The sequence below is a fragment of the Notolepis coatsorum genome (assembly GCF_963971535.1).
Source record: "Notolepis coatsorum genome assembly, chromosome: 10".
Taxonomy (NCBI): Eukaryota; Metazoa; Chordata; class Actinopteri; order Aulopiformes; family Paralepididae; genus Notolepis; species Notolepis coatsorum.
This window is the reverse complement of record NC_140174.1, coordinates 32,574,979-32,594,944: the sequence shown is the minus strand read 5'-3', so window position 1 is coordinate 32,594,944 and position 19,966 is coordinate 32,574,979. Positions and strand designations below refer to the sequence as shown.

Genomic DNA, 19,966 nt, shown 5'->3' with positions numbered 1-19,966 from the left:
TTTGAGTCCCTGTGATCATAAATCACAAAAGCTAAAGTTAAAAGGATGTGCATCAGTGATAAAACCGTAAACAAAGAGGCCTATTAATAAATCATTCAGCGCCGGAGGCCTAGAGCATCTTAGTTCCTACTGCACCACCACTCTAAGAGATAGGGCTGCGTGGCGGTGTTTGCAGGGCTATATCTATATTATATATTATAGCTATGGATACAATACTATGGCTCATTTGACGTTGAAGTATAGTTTCAGAGTGATCCTGGTTAATTCCATAAAACAGCACTATGGAGGAATACGTGAATTTTACTAAAAGCGTTGGTGTTGCTTGCCTGGACACGCTACCATTTCCAAATCAAATGTATAAAATGTTTTGATGCTTTGATCGTCACCAACGGCATACGTTCTGGAGTACGTTACACATGGTCGCAACGATCAATGTGAAATCAGGGTTGGATCAAAGCAGGATTGATGTAATATAGTCCTTACCTTCACTAGGAGGTACCCAAAAAAGAATATTCCAATTGTCTGATCGCGATTTCCAGTATTGGTGTCCATCGTGTCGCCAACATAATCCACCACAACACATGCATCTGGGCCATTGGACGCATTCCAATGCCATCGAGTGAACCGCTAGACTCGCCTAACCAAGAAAACTGTGCCCGTATTTGAATGTAACACTGTGTGGAAAAAAGGTTTCGAAGGGTGGGCGATACTGCCACCTACCTGGATGCGGCTGGTATTGCACTCTAGCGATCTCAAGAGTGATTCCCTATGGTAACCCCGAGGTGCGTGTGAGAGAAATTAATACAAATATCGAATAAAAGAAATAACAATGAAAACCCGACTTTCCTCGGGTGTGGCGCTGATTGAGTTAAGATGTTAGATTCTAATATGAAAAACTATGATTTAATGTTCTATGCCTTACCTTTGTCTGTTTTGCTGGCATCCATTTATACTTATTTTATGTCTGCACTTTAGTAAAAACATTTTATGCCAATTCTGTGCTCATTTTATGCCCGTATTTTTTTTTTGCTGCCGTGAAGAACTGAGCTGCAATTCTTGTATGAAAGGTGCTATACAAATAACGCTTATTATTAATAGAGTGAGAAGAGAACTAGGAGGGTTGAACTTGAAATACTCACTGTTGCAGGAGGAAAACTTTGAGGAGCGACATGAAGGTGACCAGGTGATACCATCCTCTCTCTAACCACCGGGAGACGCGACTCGCTGCCTTCCCTGGACACACGACAAGGAGAGGATTAGTGAAAGTTGCTTAGTGAAGGGGGAAGGGGGTGGGGTCTCCACTACAGCACATGCTCTCGTCAGCTGAGAAGAACGGACACGAGGAGGGCCCGGCTGACTGGAGAGCAAGGTAATCAAGTTAGTTTTGGATAAGATACGAGAAGAGCCATCGGTAGTTTTTAAGTTTTGCATCAGTAGTATGCACCTGTACTGCCCCGCAGAAGCCAACCGCAATAACTATGAAAACAGTGGCGTTAAAGTTCTGCGACTATCCAGTGATTTTGTAGTTACTGCAATTCTTTATACCATTTTTCCTCTAAAACAGAGAAAGATTGAACTCTGAAACTTTGTCACAAGATACTGAGAAGTTATCAGACATTGAGAAGTAAAATTTCACTTATAATTCAATAAAAGGTTTGCGAGTGGATTGTCTGAAGTTAAACATAATTTTACACAAGACCCCGCTCAGTACAGTGGATGTATTATCGTCTCTTCAGCACAGTGTTCCATGGTCGTGACCAGCATCATGTTACAATATATTTGAGATATACTATATATACGGATCTAAATACATCAGCATGCCAGAGGCAGCAGCACACGCAGGTAGGCAGTGAAATCATTTGCTAAAAAGAGGAATAGGGAGGTGTAGTAGTTACGTCATTGCCGTTTCCGGCCGGTCCACCATTTTGAAAACGCAATGTATTTCCCCATTGCCCATTTCTAAATAGTCTCGTTTAAAACAAATAAAGCATGAACATTTGCATGGTGTACCTTTCTGTGCGTATTGAATTCTACACAATCTATAGCTCAACATGAAAATATTTGCAATTACCGGTAATCATAAATTGCAGAATTGTATTTCAACCAAAAATGCTTAAACAATGATGTTAGTGATAGAAGGGAACTCATTTTGTGCAAAAATGGAAAGCTTTTCAATGTTCATGAGGCAGAATTGTTACAATAGCCGATAATTCATTTTCCCAATGATAAATCCCTATACGGGTGGACCTCGCGGGCGGTCCAAAGTGACGTCAGACTACACCTCCCTATAGAGCAAAGCGTTCAAACTGCAAGAGAAGAGACTGCTTCCCAACACCGAGGAAACACCTGCCAGTCAAATGGTGGGTTAGTGCTGGTCAAGTGAATGAAAGACAAAGTTAGACAGGTGCACAACACACAGCCTCCACCAACGCCACCATTCACCAAGGAGGTCTAGTGCAGACACACAAGCCAAGCCCGAGGGGGGAGAGAGGTCTGTGGAGGGTTAGGGGTTAAAACGGGGTATCTGCAGGTTAACAAGTTCCATTTAAGCCTTTTAAAAGAAATACCTTTTTAACACTTAAGAGCATAATTTTATACCAATTACATGACAATACTAGAGACATTGAACTGGCGCCTGCACTTCACAATTAAAATTCTTGTGCGTTCCATACAAGCTCTCGGTAGCTCCACAATTTTTTTTTAAATAATACATTTCATATAGTTTCATCTCCTGACAGCCAGGCTGCCGCCCAACAAATGTAGTACCCTTTAAAGCTTTAAATTGAGAATTGTATAGTTTTTAATACCCCACAGATACCCTGTAAAAATAGTATAAAAGTTGACCAGATGTTAACCTGGGAACCGGGTGGGCAACCAGACAGCAGACAGGAGTCTCTGAGATACAGCCCTGCTGGCTGAAGCTGCCCTCTGAGCCAGCCACAACACACTGGAACCTGGAGGAGAAGGGGTTTGACAGACCAAAACAACATTTAAATAAGATAGAATACATGGAAGTCTGCAATGGCTGAATGATCTGCTTGTGTGCCGAATACAAAAGCATGTGATGCAGGGCTTTCCCTAAACAATATATATATATATATATTTGCAGTGAAAGCTTGGGGCCAGCTTATACCTTTATATACTGCACTTAAATAAATAACCTACATTCGGAATTTTGGCTTATGGCTTTCTCTATTGCAATTTATATCGACACACCCCCTAGTTGCGACTCAGCAACATCTCGTTTGAAAGTCCCTGGGAAAGCCCTGTGGCTGTGACGGTACAGTGATGCCAGATCACAAGTGTCTAGACTCTAGACGCATCCTTGTTAGATTTCAAGTGCATCAGGACAGGCCAACCAGCCAAAGTGGGAATCAATAAGTAGTTTAGGTAACCTGTGTAGGCAGTGGCGCTCCATAGCAACCCCAACCAGTAGTAAGCCACTGAAGACCATGAAGAAGAAGAAGATGACGTGAGTGTATGACTCTCCATTTGCTGTTTGCAGTCGTCACCTGTTGACACCAGTGGTACGAGAGTTGGGCAAGTGGACAATAAAGGGGACACACACACACTATGGTGAATCTAGGTGAACAAATGGAGGCAGATGAAAAGGCATGGCTGGAGGTGTAAGGATAGAGGGGGAGAGAGAACAGGCATGGCAGAGGACCGAGGACTAGCAAGACGACTACGATGTGATGAGACCACTGTGGGGACTAGAAATCAAAGCAACACCCCCTCCAGCCAACCGAGAATCAAGTATTCGCCCGGGCTATGGTATGATTAGAAATTATTAAATAATTTCTAAAGAAATATAAAAATCACATGTACCTGCATGATCACACTTCCCCTTAAATTCAAGATTAAAAGAGATAGTTCAGATTTCTCATTTCAAAGCAGGTGTCAAATATTGCCAGCGCTAGTCACCAGGTGCAAAGGACACAGCTACGAGGGAGTGTTCCCTCAAACCTCCCGTTCCCTCAAACCTCATCACTGGAATGGAATTTTGGAACCCATTTTAGTTGTAAATTTTTTTTCACCCCCCCCCCCCCACCCCCAACATTGCTTTTCTCCCCATCCCAATTTAGTTGTTATGCCAATTCCACCCCTCCCCTACCTGGTTGTTGTGCGCATGTTCCCCCTACTGGTCGGTACAAGGGAACCCTGAAGTCTACCACAAGTACCACATGCTTCCTCCGACACATGCGGAGACAGCCAGCGGCTCTCTTTTCACCTGGTAGCGAGGACTCTCATTGGTGAAGTGTAACGCGTGGGAGGTCACGCAGCCTTCACCACTTCCTGTCTTTCGCTGAGCAGGCGCCCAGACCTGACTTGTAGGCGTCGCTGTCCATAACGCCAGATTACCACCCACGACTTCCCTCCTGCTAACTCAGCCAAACGAGTTAGTATGACGATCGGCCCAAGCCGCAGGCAATGCTGACTCCAGGAGTCGAGACCGCAGCCTCTTGCATTGGTGACGAGCGCAATCTCCGCTACGCCACCCGACCGCCCCTAGTTGTACATGTTTTAATTGATGCTATCCTCACTTTGCCTCGTCTTGTTGTCTCAATTGTTATGATTTGATATGCTTTTTGCCCATTCCCGTATGTACACTCGACGTGACTGTAAATGAGGAGAAACCTCAGTTGACTCTCGAGTTTAAATAAAGGTTTGAAAATTTTATTAAGTGTGTTGGAAGATTGTGAGAGTCTCTCTCGCTCTCTCCCTCTAACAACACTTACACAGAGATCCGTGGAGGCGTTTCCGGCCGTCGGTGCCCAGCTCCTTGACGTTCATGCTGCCACAGTAACTGGAGTGAGCTGGAACAGATTGAGAAAAAAAGTTAAATTGGCCACAACGTCGACGGCGGCAAATACATCCTTCTTCCCCGTCCTTCACCAAGATTAGGGTGAACAGAGTTCAGTAGAGAGAGAGAGAGAGAGAGCATTTGCATGTTACCAAGGTAACAGCCAAAGCATAAATAAAAAATAAAAGACTGCCCATTTGTTTGGGAGGGAACCACCCATAGGTGAGAGACCAGTCACAGGTCATGAGTGACCGAGAGAACAACAAATGAAAACAATGAACAAAAAAAAGATAGAATGGGTAAGAAATCAAGATTTAAGTGGAGACCAAGGTTCAGTGCAAAAGAAAGGTCCATATATATATATCTGTCCATGTCACAAGTTAGTACCTCCGTTAACAACTTTTTCACTGCCAACATCAGCCTTGGTCTTGGCCCTGCTGTGACGGCTGAACAGGGCAGCCTGAGAGGCCTGCAGGGCTAGAGAGAGCACAGACACTGTGGAGGCTGCAGCCCTCCTACCATACAGCAGGCTAGAGGACAACACTGACCGCACCACGCCTGGGAGGAGGGAGGGAAGTCATATTTCAACACAGAAGCCTAGAGGACAACACTGACTGCACCCTGCCTGGGAGGAGTCATATTTAAACACAGCAGGTGTCGCCACAAAGATATGGAAAAGGAGGAGGGGAGGGAAGATCACCAAAATACACCACAGATTGGGATTCAAGTTGAAGGGAACTTTGCATAGATTTCAGATTTCTTGGCGGGACGCCACCACCTGATGATTTGCATGGCCTGGACAACGAGTGACTGTGAGCTGCAGACAGAGTGACAGTGCAGAGACACAGAGGTCCAGTAGGGACAGTGCAGAGACACAGAGGTCCAGTAGGGACAGTGAGACCAGTTCAGTACAGTGCAGAGACACAGAGGTCCAGTAGGGACAGTGAGACCAGTTCAGTACAGTGCAGAGACACAGAGGTCCAGTAGAGACAGTGCGGCGACAGAGGTCCAGTGAGACCAGTTGATTAGACAGAGCGAAGACACAGAGGTCCAGTAGGGACAGTGAGACCAGTTCATTAGAGAGTGCGGAGACACAGAGGTCCAGTAGGGACAGTGAGACCAGTTCATTAGAGAGTGCGGAGACACAGAGGTCCAGTAGAGACAGTGTGGAGACAGAGGTCCAGTAGGGACAGTGCAGAGACACAGAGGTCCAGTGAGACCAGTTCATTAGACAGTGCGGAGACACAGAGGTCCAGTAGAGACGGTGTGGAGACACAGAGGTCCAGTAGAGACAGTGCAGAGACACAGGTCCATTAGGGACAGTGCGGAGACACAGAGGTCCAGTAGGGACAGTGCAGAGACACAGAGGTCCAGTGAGACCAGTTCATTAGACAGTGCAGAGACACAGAGGTCCAGTAGGGACAGTGAGACCAGTTCATTAGAGAGTGCGGAGACACAGAGGTCCAGTAGAGACAGTGTGGAGACAGAGGTCCAGTAGGGACAGTGCAGAGACACAGAGGTCCAGTGAGACCAGTTCATTAGACAGTGCGGAGACACAGAGGTCCAGTAGAGACGGTGTGGAGACACAGAGGTCCAGTAGAGACAGTGCAGAGACACAGGTCCATTAGGGACAGTGTGGAGACAGAGGTCCATTAGGGACAGTGAGACCAGTTCATTAGACAGAGCGGAGACACAGAGGTCCAGTAGGGACAGTGAGACCATGTCTGCTACCTTTGCCATACTGGTGGATCCTCAGCAGGACACTGTGGTAGAGCAGGGTTAGGAGGTAGGCCACAAAGGCCGCTGCTCCCCTGCTCACACGCACACCACTGTCCCACATAGACACCAACACACCTGCCGAACACAGTTCAATCACCATCAGAAGAACATTACAACACCAGGAGGAAGCGGAACTAACAACCAGCCACTTCTTCTGAGCAAGTTGATCCACTGTTGCATGTAATTTTCATACTGGCTCCTGATCCTAAATCTTTTTTTATAAACAATATTTGATTGGAAAGAACAATAGGAGGGTATCTCTGCTGGTTTCAACAAGTAAAATGTAAGACTTTTTAATTTGTAAAACCAATTTCATGACCATACTAGGAAAAAAGAAAAGAAAAAGATGGCAACACTGAACTGGCGGCTGCACTTGTGTGCCAATTTACACGTTTGCGTGTGCCCAGACGCACCAAGCTCCCGGTAGCCCTGCAAAAAACAACGACTTGAATACAAAAACGTTTCATATATTTAATATTATTTAATCTCCCGACAGCCGCAATGCAATACCTGTGTGTAAGACTTTTTAATACATTTTAACCCCCACATAACGTGCAATGGCCCACATGTGGGCCCTCTTGAGGATGATTTGCCAACCGGCATGACAGGCCACTTTGCGAGCGTCTGGCGGCTCGGGTGTGCATTTTTTTAAATACAATATATATAGTATAGAATTAACTCGCCATTTGTTGCAGTTCGAATGCCACCTCACTCGACCAAATCCGTTCAGCGGTTCTCAAGTTACATGCCGATATGCGAGGCGTGCACCATTGTACACGGCAGAGTCAGATTACCACCCCGGACTCCCGTGGCTTTCCAATGATACCCCACGTGGGGATGTGCGAATCAGGGATCTATGGGAAAAGTCACGGGCGAAAACAGTGGGGCTGACCTTCGATTTTTTGGAATTCGAAGCTTCAGGGCCGAGATTCGATTTTAATTCGAAGCTTCGAGATTAAAAAAACAAATAATAATAATTAGATTTTTTATTTTAATTTTTTTATGTTGTGGGACTTGTACAGCACTTTGTTCAACTTTTGTCAGTGCTGTAAAGTTTAAACCTTAGACAAACAAAACACTTTGCTTTCATGAAATATTGTATGCCGTCATTTGAGGCTTTATAAAAGCAGCACAATGAACACAAATCTGTCAGTGCAGAGTCCGACCTCATCTTAAATAACAAACAGCATTGCTTGTTGTAGTTAACAATGAGAGGCAGAGTTGATTTAGCAAAAAAAAAAAAAAAAAAAAACATCATATATATATATTTTTTTTAATAATCGAATTGTTTTTTCATATTCGAATCCCATGCCCATCGAACAAAGCTTCGAAGCTTCGAAGTATTTAAGACAGAAACAGGAAGAGAAAAGAACTGCTGAATGAATTGAAGTCAATGGAGGAAATTGAATCCTGGAAAGCTTTTCTTTTTTTTGCACAGTTTACCAGAATCGCTCCTAATCACTCATTTCTGAATGGATATTTATGAAATCTGGACATTTACTACATAAGACTTCAGGCTATGGACCCAGGGTGTTTTCCAGCTTATACCAATTATATTCTTGGATATTGCAACTACTGCAGAAAAACACGAGTAACAAGTTCAGAGTCAGTTACTCTATTTCATTAGCACTAAAGGGATCTAAACGTGATCACAGGCTTATGGCATGTGCTACAAGTATAAAGTATAGTATTTTGATTGCAAAAAAGTAAACAAAAATGGCCACTTTTCGGGGTGCCTGTTAACCCTTTCTGCGCCAAACCCGAGATTTCCCATTCTAAACACTCGCGGACCTTTGTGACTCATCTGAGACCTTGAAATTGCAATGACGATTGAATCCCGCCAGGTGGCAGTATCGCCTACCTTATGAACATGCATATGGGCCAGCTTAGTGTGGGTGGCCCCAGCCCCCAAACAACTAGGGACGCGTCTATACTTTTACCAACTAACCTCCAGTTCCGCGTTCTGCAATCTGATTGGCCACTGACGTTTCTGGTCATATGACATGTGCGCCAATCGCGTGACGCCTGTTTCTGCGCCTATTTCCGCCTCGAACAGCCTGAAAACTACCTAACGCCTAGTTTATCACTGGTTAAGCTTAGGCAACCCTTTCGAAGTTGGTTAAGGTTAGAGTTTGGAATCAGGGCTGGTGTTCTATCGCCCTGCTCTAAGACAAACTCTAACCTTTAAACTTCGAAAGAGTGCCTAAGCTTAACCAGTGATAGAAACAGGCGTCACACGATTGGTGCAGATGTCACATGACCAGAAACATCAGTGGCCAATGAGATCGCAGAACGCGGAACTGGAGGTTAGTTGGTCAAAGTATTGACGCACTAGGGACTCACTCTACTTAGGTTGCGAGCAGCTGTGAGCAGGACGACAATGGCGATCGCCTAGAGCGAACGATTGGATATTATGAAAAAGACTAAATGGATTATATGGATGATGATTATGGACGATAAGATGAGTTTCCTAACATTATATGTATTGATACTGTTCCGATTCAAGACACGCACATGGACCTTGTAGAAGTGGAGCAATATTCCATTTACTTAGCAGGGCTGTACAGTGCGATGAGGGTGTCGCATATTGCGCCAAAAAAAAATAGCCTGTGTGAATAGAAAAAGATATTTGGGGCACCCTTGAGAGTACTGATTTCAACCCTTTCATTCGCATTTCACTCCTTTTTTTCGAGGAATTTAAACGTTGCGAACTAATCTTGTTGGCCGTTTTCTATATCTCTCCTCCTTCCGTCTCTCTCAGTCTGCCCGAGGCTGTTAATTACACACTTGCGTGACTCGAGTCGCTCACACATGCACATACGGGTACTTGAGGTGCCCTCATGCTTGAGGTACAGCATGCACTTAATGGCACACATTAAGTTACACTGCTATCTCCTATCTTAACCTTAGCAAGCTAAGCATGCATAGCGCGACGTGTGTAACATTAAGTTACACTGCCATCGTTAGCAAGCATAGCGCGACCCGTGTAACGTTAAGTAACTTGTGTTCCGCGGGGAAAGACCGTTCATCACTGCATACAGCTTGGTTTAATCCAAACTTTGTATTATGAAATAATTCTGGGATGTCCGATTATTTCCCTATGCCTTGTTTGGTGAGAGTTCAGCTGACACTGTTGACACGCCCACTACGCAAAGCGTGCACTCTCACACACTGGTCCGGTCATGCATCCACTCAACTCATGGAAAATACAGCATCAGGCTATTGTTCTAAAAGTATCTCTACTAATAAAATATTAGTATGTACTGGGGCGGCTACGTGGCGTAGTGGGCAAGGCGCTCGCCACGAATGACGGAGACGCTGGGCTTGCCTGTTCGAGCCCAGCGCTCCACATTGCTTTCAGTTTAGCTGGTCGTTCATACTAATACACATTGGCCGTATTAGGGGGTGGGAAACTGATGGGTGGGGATCGGGCGTTGTGGACAGCGACTCCTACAGGTCGGTTGGTGCGCCTGCGCAGTAGAATCAGGAAGTGTCTGGGGCAGCATGAGCCTCCCACGCGTTACTCCTCGCCACTGAGAGATCGAGCTGCGCAGGTGAATAGATGCACAAGGGGACTTGTGCTATGTATGACTTAGTCCACATTGCAGCCGGCTTGTGGGAGGCAAGAAACAGCGTTCGTGACAGGGGAGGGTTGAATTGGATGATACGAAATTGGGATGGGAGAAAATATAGAAAATGGGAGAAAAAGTGGATAAAAAAAAATATATTAGTATGTACTGAATAAAGTATTGAACCGTTTTTAACAGCTGGGTATTGGGTGGGACATTCTGATTTAAGAACTTTCTAAATAAAATAGAAAGTCCCAAAATAGTTAATTTATCTGACTGCTTGTATTAACACATTAATTGCCAACAAAGAGTAAACTCGTTTTTTATGATAGTTATTTCTTTTATTCGCTATTGGCATTCATAATGCATCCAGGAAGCCTCCGGGAGCCAGCTGGACCCTGTCTGATATTGCAACGCCTCAATACCGCCGCCTGGTGGATTTGGGGCGAGTTACACTCTACTCTAAACCGGAAGTGGCGCATCGGGGAAAAAGCTCCGCCAGAGATATCTTGTAACGTGGATCAATATACACACCTCGAGTGCATTGGATCGCTTTTGAGACGCAAGAATCAATATGCTTTCGGCGTTTATTGCGTCATACAAACGTAAAATGGATCTAGCAGATAAACGTCAAATTGGATTTTTTTCTCTCCAGACGCATCGGCCAGAGGTAGGAGGACTCTAACGTTATTTCCAGCTCGATTGTCCATTTATTTCATTGCAATCTGTCCGATCAACGTATGGTGTCTTACTAAAGAAAGCCGTAAGTGACAATCAAGGAATCATAACGACCCCCCCCCCCTTTCCTTCACGCATTATGGAGCATAATGTATAGCGATCATATGCATTTGAAATTTTTCATATAGCGTGTATAGGGACGAAACGCCAATCGATAATGTATAATACGCGTCGGGGCCTATAGTGCGCGTTCTAGGAATTACTGCTATACAGTCTAAAAACACTTATATTCTCGACGGTACTAACACGACAATGTATGAATGGAAAAATATAACATTCCCACATCCGGAACGATAGATACCCGATGTTAAATGGGCCATAGTAATGTCGATATAGCTATAATATTTAAAAAGTTATAGCCCTGCAAAGAAGGTGAGCCACTCCATAGGCTTACAGCACTGGCAGAGAGTGGTAAAGATGGGCATACTGCATGGCACCCAATGTGTTAATTGATCAAAAAGTAGCCATGTAGGATAATAAAGCAATGTCGATTCTGTTCTTAATACAAAAAGAAATTCTTGCAAAATAATCAAAAAGAACTGATAAGAGTATCGATAAGGGTAGTAGTATCGATAAAATCCTAACGATACCCATCCCTAATGAACACTTATCAATGAAAGAAGAAATGTTTGCTGCTGTGGTGGCAATAGTTCAGTTGGTTTATTATAAAAGATACAAACCTGAAAACAAAAGCACTTAAATGTTAAAGGGGCTATGTACTGCTATTGCTAGCACTATTTGGGCAACTTTACACAATTCCTGTTAGTCTATTGAAGACATCTGTAAGTTTTTTTTCAAAAAAATGCATTGTTTTATATTTCTAATCAAGTACTCAAAACCATCATTTTCCAGCTTCAAGATTTCAGGCTGTTATGGCCTGGCTCCGCCCATAAGCACTTTGAGTGACAGTCAGCCCACACAGTCTGCTGAGAGAGACTGAGAGAGATAGAGAGAGAGAGAGAGAGAGAGAGAGAGAGAGAGAGAGATAGGGGGGGTGAGAGAGATAGGGGGTGGGGGTGAGAGAGAGAGAGAGAGAGAGAGAGAGAGAGAGAGAGAGAGCTTCTTCCAGAGCGAAACCCGACACCTCTGCACACACTCGGAGAGTCGGAGAGAGAGAGAGAGAGAGAGGGGGGGTGGGAGAGAGAGGGAGAGAGAGAGAGAGAGAGAGAGCTTCTTCCAGAGCGAAACCAGACACCTCTGCAGTGCACACACTCCGGAGGGAGTGCCGCGTGTGCCGCAGCAGGTCCCCCCCCCCCCCCCCCCCCCTCTCTCCAGAGCGCACGCAGAGGCGTCGGGCCCCACTCCGCCTCGCAGCATGAGGAAGTGGCTTCCACTCACTGTCTAGTCTAGGTAGAATGGGGCGGGCATTAGCTCCAACCACAGAGCCAATCGCATCACTGTGCGCTACCCAGCGGCCGTATGACGTATATCAGCCGTTCAAATCAAAATGGCCTGATTTACTGGAGGAGGAAAGGGGCTGAGCTGAATCAGAGCAATCCGCCAATATGGTATTTAGACACTAAAACACATTGATACGAACTCCTATTACTATAATACAATGCTAGAGACTGAAAAATGACATTTATAGTACATGTCACCTTTAAATAAAAGGACCACAGTAATGAACATATTTTTTTGCACTATAATGGTAAAATTGTTGTCCCCCTAAAAAAGATTCTGTGCCCCTAAATTTTTCATTTAGGGGCACCTGTGCCCCTAGTGAAAAAGCTTAGCGTACAGCCCTGCTTAGGTATGTATCTTTAGGCGAATGTTCTAAAAATATGGCTAGGGCTTAAGAGGTTAAGGCCTTAAATTGAGAATTATATTAAAAAAAAAAAACATTTATCCACTTTTTCTCCTTATTTTCTATTTTTCTCCCATCCCAATTTCGTGTTTCCAATTCTCCCCTTCCCTGTCTTGAACGTTGCTCGACTATGCCCCCCACTGGTCGGTTGTAGGGAGGATAGAAGCCTTGCATCACGTGTCCCCTCCGCCTGAACACTTAAGGTAACCAACTTGCGTTCAGCGTTTCTCTGATTGGCCAGGTCATTTCTGGTCATGTGACATGTACGCCCAATCGCGGGACGTGACACGCCCCGCGGCGACGGCGCATAGGCGCATAGGTTGCCGCAGCATTATGCATACGCAATCCCCCCTGTTTTAACATCGACGGTTAGCTCAACTCGTTCCTCAGCTTGCTGTCGAGCCTGCGGTCAGTTGGTGACAAGTTCGAATCACTTCATTTTTTTTTACGTTTAATTAAGGCGATACACTGCAGGTGAATAGTCAAATATACTTTTTTTGTTGATTTTGAGATTGTTATATTTTGCTTCCTAAACATGTCTTCTATGAAACTAGTGACAATAAAATGTCAATAACACACATTTAGTTGTTTATTTTACATAATTTTGCCTTATTGCATCCATAAATGTGCACATATTTAATGGGGAAGTGCCTCATTTGCATATATAAACATAAATTTCAGAAAACTTGCAATATATTTTTTTCTTAGTTTATATGTACATAACAAATTGGCAAAGTTTCATAGTGATATCTATTCAAATATTTTTTGCCTATTAGGGGGTACTACACAGTACTACACTGTTTGTAGCCTGTGTGTAGTTCTGTTCAGTTCAATAACATCATTATTATTATTATTCAGTTATCAGGCATGCGTTTAGGTTGTCTATTACTAATGGTTTGATTAGGTATTGTGTTTGTAAATATCTGTTTAAAAAAAAAAAGTATGGCATTTTACAATACAGAACTTTGAAGGCGTTTTCCCGAAAATGAGTTTTAAGAGTTTTTCCTCATACTCTGAGCCAGAAATCTCCACTTCAGTAGCACTCACATACACCAAACCTTCCAGTTCTATTCATATCCATGTTCTGAAGGTATTTACAGAAGGGTTTGTTGATATCGCATTCATACCCTGATTTATATCACATTTTATTCCTAAAAACATGGCGAAATATGGAATTTTACCATAAAAATGGACTGAATGGAGTATTTTCTGATTTATAGAGTGATAAAAAGAGATATCCAAAATCCCCTCTGTAATAACCTTTGGCTCTAATATGTCAACAAAATGAAACTATAATTTTGAAAATGGCTTTATCCAATGTTCAGATTTCTGTCCTGGAATTATATGCAAATTAGTGCATATTTAAGTAGATCATGCCTCATTTGCATATTTAAACATACAATTTCAGAAAACTTGTAATACAAAAAAGTCTTGTCTTAATATAAGTAATCAACTGGGGAAGTTTCATTGTGATATCTATTAGTTAATTTTTTTACCCTATTCACCTGCAGTGTCTCCCCTTAATTAGCGTCCGTCTTTCTTTCGCCGGTTAAGTTTAGGCATTCTTTCGGAGTTGGTTAAGGTTAGGGTTAAGTTTAGGCATTCTTTCGGAGTTGGTTAAGGTTAGAGTTTGTCGCAGAGCATGGCAATAGAATGCCTGTCTTTCTTTCGCCGGAGCAGCAGCCTATTTCCGCTCTGCCGCGGTCACGTGGCCAATCAGAGAAAAGCTGAACGCAAGTAAGTTACCTTAAGTGTTCCCTCCGGTACACGAGGAGGCACCCAGTCACATCTTTTCACCTGCCAGCGCAGACTCTCATTGGCGAGGTGTAACGCATGGGAGGCTCACACTACCCCTGCCACTTCCTGTCTCTGCTGTGCAGGCGTCACCCAACCGACCTGTAGGAGTTGCTGTCCACAACGTCCAAATCACTACCCATCGACTTCCACCCGCTGGCTCTGCCAATTGAGCCAGTATGACGGCCGGCCCAAGCCGACACCCGGATTCGATACCGGAGTCTCTTGCATTGGTGATGAGCGCAATCTCCACTGCGCCACCCAGCCGCCCTTGAGAATTATGAATTTAATACTTTAATACCCTGCAGATACCCTGAAAGGGTATACAAAAATATACCCCCCTCACCGGTCTTGCGGCTCTTTTTCCGGCAGTAGATGATAGAGGGAGGCGAGCTGGCCAGTCCACACTCAGAAGCCCCAGACTGCACCCCCCCAGAGGAGGAGGAAGAGGAGGTGCGCCTGGGGGTAGTGGTGAGAGCCTCCATCCGGTCGGAGTGGAGGGCACAGTCTTTGCAGTAGTGGCCATTGGCCATGGAGCCCTGGGTCTGGCCGGGGTGGTGGGGGCAGTGGCTGGCTCTGCTGGCTGTCAGGGTGCTGTTTAGCAGGGTGCTGTTGGTGAGGACAGTGCTGTCCTGTGCATGGAAGGTGCTCTCTGGGGGGGAAAGTGGTTTAACAGGATGTGTTAATGCAGTGGTTTAAAAGATGTGTTAATGCAGTGGTTTAAAACATGTTAATGCAGTGGTTTAAATTTTAAAACATGAGTTTTATTTTGTGGTTTATTTGGACATTTACAGGGGCCAGTTTCTAATTGCAGCCACCCGTAGGTGCTCTTTGAGAGCGGTTTTGAAGGAGGGTAGGGATTCACATTCCTTCATGGTTTTGGGTAGGGCGTTCCACATTTTTGTTGCATAATTGCGAAACGTGTTTAGTCCCTTGTTAGAGCGGAATCTGGGTTGAACATGATTTGTGGAACTCCCTCTGGTGTTGTGGGTGTGGAATTCACTGACCTTTGGGAAGTATTTCGACATGTACATGGGTATCCGAGTGGTGTAGTCGTCTACTCTAAGCCATCCTAGGTTGTCATGTGCAGGTGTAAGGTGGGTGAGTAAGGCCAAGCAGTAGTCTGACCAGTTTGTTTTGTGATGTTTGTAGCCTTATTTTAAGGGCCTTGTTTTTTTTTTTTTTTATATTTTTGCACAAATTTTTCCAATATTCAAAATACATCTTTCCACAGCATAATATGCAACATCCAAGATTCGTCTTTTTCTTTTTTGTAACAACATACAAAACATGTAAGAGACTCATACAAACACATTAATAACTGACATGGAAATTAAAAAAGCACTTACAAAAAAAATAAATAAAATTACTATACATTGTGCATATATATCCCTGATGCACATACGTTATATGTAGATCGATCTACAGGTATGTGCTGAATCTTCTATCGGGATGCCATCTTTCTCCATATTGCACGTGAGAGGATGTGTCTCAGATATATGTAGGTGTGCGTGAGAGCATGTATGAATGTGTGTCTCAGATATGTGTATGTGGGTACATGTATCACGTAAGTATGTGTGTATGTCTCATATGTGTGTGTGCATCTCTCAGGTATGCGACTGTAACCCTACCTCTTGTGTGTGTCTCGTATCTAGGGCTGTCTTAAATACTTCGAAGCTTCGTTCGATGGCACAAGCTTCGAAGTTAAAAAAATAAAAATAAAAAAAAAAAAGATAAAAAAGATTTTCAAATTTTTTTTTTTACTTCGATTTGTGTGTGTGTGTGTGCGTGTGTGTGTGAGAACTACCCATCCCAGTTAGGACAGCCGAATCCTGTCCAATCTTTCGCGGGCGACTAAAGACTCACTTCTTCAACCATTATCTGAAATGATTTATAATAAAAAAAATAAAAAAAATAAAAAAATCTACCCGTGACTAACCTTACTGTCATGCACTTTTCCTAATAAAGAGAGAGAGAGAACTTGTCGTACAGAACTTGTAAGTCGCTTTGGATAAAAGCGTCAGCTAAATGACTAAATGTAAATGTGTGTGTGTGTGTGTGTGTGCGTGCGTGCGTGTGCGCGCCATTGGGTGGGGCCGGGGGACAAATACACTGGAGGAAAGTAACCCAGCTCAGCACTGCCCAAATTATATCATCACTATTGCCTGTTTGAAGGATATCATCCTCAAATACATATACACCTACATGCCTTGTAGAATTCCACACATAAGAAAGATACTGGGATGAATAAACAAAATAGGAAATAAAATTTAGATAAGGTGCTACGGAGATGTTTTGGTGAGTTCTTTGTTTTTTTGTGGAAGTTTCCCTTCTTAAAAATGCATGAACATTCACTGATAATTGGTCTGTAGTGGAGTCTACAAGGTCTACATTGCCGGACCATGTAGAATCCGGACCTTGTAGACTGACATAATTCTGTGCATAGTTTAGTCTACACAGGCCATATTTCAAATAATCAAAATCTTACTTCATTCATCTTAAACATTCTTGATTTGGGGGATTGGTAGTTCCCATGAAATCTGAAGTTGTTCAAACGACAACAGCGATCCACCTTGAATTAAATCACACAGCCGAGTGAAACCTTGTTGGCTCAGTCACGAAAGGGGCTACTTAATTAATTAATCCAACCCACTTTATTTATAGAGCACATTTAAAAACAACAAAGTTTATGAAAGTGCTGTACAAGTCCCACAACATAAGATACAAAAAAAAAATAAAAGAAATCGAAGCTTCGAATTAAAACCGAAGCTCGGCCCCGAAGCTTCGATTGCCAAAAAAAGCTTCGAAGGTCAGCCCTACTCGTATCCATGTGTGTCTCTGCCCCCTGTGTATCTCAGGTATGTATATGCATGTGCGTCTCAGTTATTAAGGGCCTTGTTTTAATGAAGTTGTTTAAAACACATTGGTTGCCAACAACGAGATTTCTCGATATTGGCCGCCATGCGTTGGTTGCCAATAACGAGATTTCTCGTTATTTCTTTTATTAGCGATATGCATACATTTTTCATCCATCCAGCCTGCCGTTATCATTGGGAATGGCTCTGAGCTCGAAAAGGGCAAATACCGCCCCCTATCGTCTACCGGATGGTATTGCACATCATTGGATTGGATTGAGTGAAAAAGTGCATCAGAGAAAAACTCCAGTCCAGGGTTTCCCCATCTCAGGCAAGCAGCGTCTGTTAACAGATTCACTGCCGAGGCTCGGAGCAGCTTTCGATTATGCGTTTCGGACTATAACGTTGGATCAATAAACGCGATCAATATTTGGAATGGCGATCAGGAATTGGATTCATCTTTTTGCAGAACATCTGATCTGAGGTAAGGAATCTATGTTACCAGTTTTGGGTTAATCAGAGTTGTTTTTCACAGCGTTCACAACGTGTGTGTGTCGTTAGGCGTTGAGCACGGCACGAATAAATGATTTTTCAGCCCGCTTTTGTATCGTGCATAAGAACACAAATACTCTTGATAATCTAGCGTTTATTTGAAAATCATAAATCAGCCGGAAAAATGACAACGTGTTTTGTGTATTCCAGTAAATGGCTATTTTCGCGGAATCTTCTTTTCTTTCTAGAAATCTCAAACTATACTCTTATTCAAAATGGTATAAAACGGAAATGTACTGATGAAAAAACAATCCGTTTCGTACATGTTGAATGCAAGCAAGTCATTGATAAGCGACGGGTGTATTAGACAGCCATAATTTAAGATATAGTTTAATCGCTCGCAAATGTGCTCGTCCTCCCATTGATTAACGTGGTGGCATCCAAGCGATAAATCGTCATATCTGGCTGGCAACCAATGTGTTAAAAAACAATATGTGTACCGTAATTTTCTGACTATAAGCCATGCCTTCCCCCCCCCCCCCCCCCCCCCCATTTTTCGACCCTGCGGCTTATATAACGGTGCGGCTTATGTGACTCGACGTGACCAAACCCGAAAATGTAAAAATCTAAATATTGCTTTTTTGACTGCATTGAAATGTTATTTATCCGTTCCCATATTTGCTAAACTTAATACAACTTGTAAATTAGTTAATTCTTGTTATTTGTCCGACAGTATTGTGTCCCAATGCTGGTGGGAAGACTGTAACTAGGGCTGACCTTCGAAGCTTTTTTTGGCAATCGAAGCTTCGGGGCCGAGCTTCGATTTTAATTCGAAGCTTTGAAAAAAAAAAAAATTAAACAATATTTTTTTAATTTTTTATCTTATGTTGTGGAGCACTTTCATAAACTTTGTTGTTTTTAAATGTGCTCTATAAATAAAGTGGGTTGGATTAATTAATTAAGTAGCCCCTTTCGTGAATGAGCCAACAAGGTTTCACTCGGCTGTGTGATTTAATTCAAGGTGGATCGCTGTTGTCGTTTGAACAACTTCAGATTTCATGGGAACTACCAATCCCCCAAATCAAGAAAGTTTAAGATGAATGAAGTAAGATTTTGATTATTTGAAATATGGCCTGTGTAGACTAAACTATGCACAGAATTATGTCATGCATTTTTAAGAAGGGCAACTTCCACAAAAAAACAAAGAACTCACCAAAACATCTCAGTAGCACCTTATCTAAATTTTATTTCCTATTTTGTTTATTCATCCCAGTATCTTTCTTTCTTATGTGTGGAATTCTACAAGGCATGTAGGTGTATATGTATTTGAGGATGATATCCTTCAAACAGGCAATAGTGATGATATAATTTGGGCAGTGCTGAGCTGGGTTACTTTCCTCCAGTGTATTTGTCCCCCGGCCCCACCCAATGGCGCGCGCACACACCACACACACCACACACCACACACCACACACCACACACCACACACCACACACCACACACCACACACCACACACACACACACACACACACACACACACACACACACACACACACACACACACACACACACACACACACACACACACACACACACACACACACACACACACTTACATTTAGTCATTTAGCTGACGCTTTTATCCAAAGCGACTTACAAGTTCTGTACGACAAGACAGCAAGAAGGGTACAACTCCATCAGCTGAGTAACAATGTTTATCAAAGTGTTGCGTGTTACAGTGTAGGTTAGTTTATTAGGAAAAGTGCATGACAGTAAGGTTAGTCACGGTTAGATTTTTTTTTTTTTTTTTTTTTTTTTTTAATCATTTCAGATAATGGTTGAAGAAGTGAGTCTTTAGTCGACGGCGAAAGATTGGACGGGATTAGGCTGTCCTAACTGGGATGGGTAGTTCTCACACACACACACACACAAATCGAAGTGAAAAAAAAAAATTGAAAAAAAAAAAAAAATTTAAACTTCGATTTTTTTTTTTTAATGTTCGAAGCTTGTGCCATCGAACGAAGCTTCGAAGCTTCGAAGTATTTAAGACAGCCCTAACTGTAACTAAACATTAAAACACCTGCGGCTTATAGTCCAGTGAGTCTTATATATGTACACATCATTCAATTT

General features: G+C 43.2%; 1 protein-coding gene across 11 annotated transcripts in view; it reads right to left on the bottom strand.

The window, feature by feature from the left end:
* The window catches only part of sun1a (Sad1 and UNC84 domain containing 1a), a 72,644-nt gene that overhangs the window by 33,070 nt on the left and 19,608 nt on the right, over positions 1-19,966 (bottom strand). For 5 of the 11 annotated variants that reach the window (XM_084323384.1, XM_084323388.1, XM_084323381.1 and 2 more), the window contains 7 exons: positions 14,835-15,140; positions 6,536-6,658; positions 5,192-5,362; positions 4,740-4,817; positions 3,396-3,512; positions 2,856-2,954; positions 1,140-1,233 (listed from right to left, as the gene is read on the bottom strand). In XM_084323384.1, coding sequence (XP_084179510.1) covers positions 1,140-1,233; positions 2,856-2,954; positions 3,396-3,512; positions 4,740-4,817; positions 5,192-5,362; positions 6,536-6,658; positions 14,835-15,140 — 988 coding nt within the window. The remainder of the gene's footprint in view (positions 1-1,139; positions 1,234-2,855; positions 2,955-3,395; positions 3,513-4,739; positions 4,818-5,191; positions 5,363-6,535; positions 6,659-14,834; positions 15,141-19,966) is intronic. The other 6 variants (XM_084323386.1, XM_084323387.1, XM_084323390.1 and 3 more) reach the window with 6 other exon arrangements.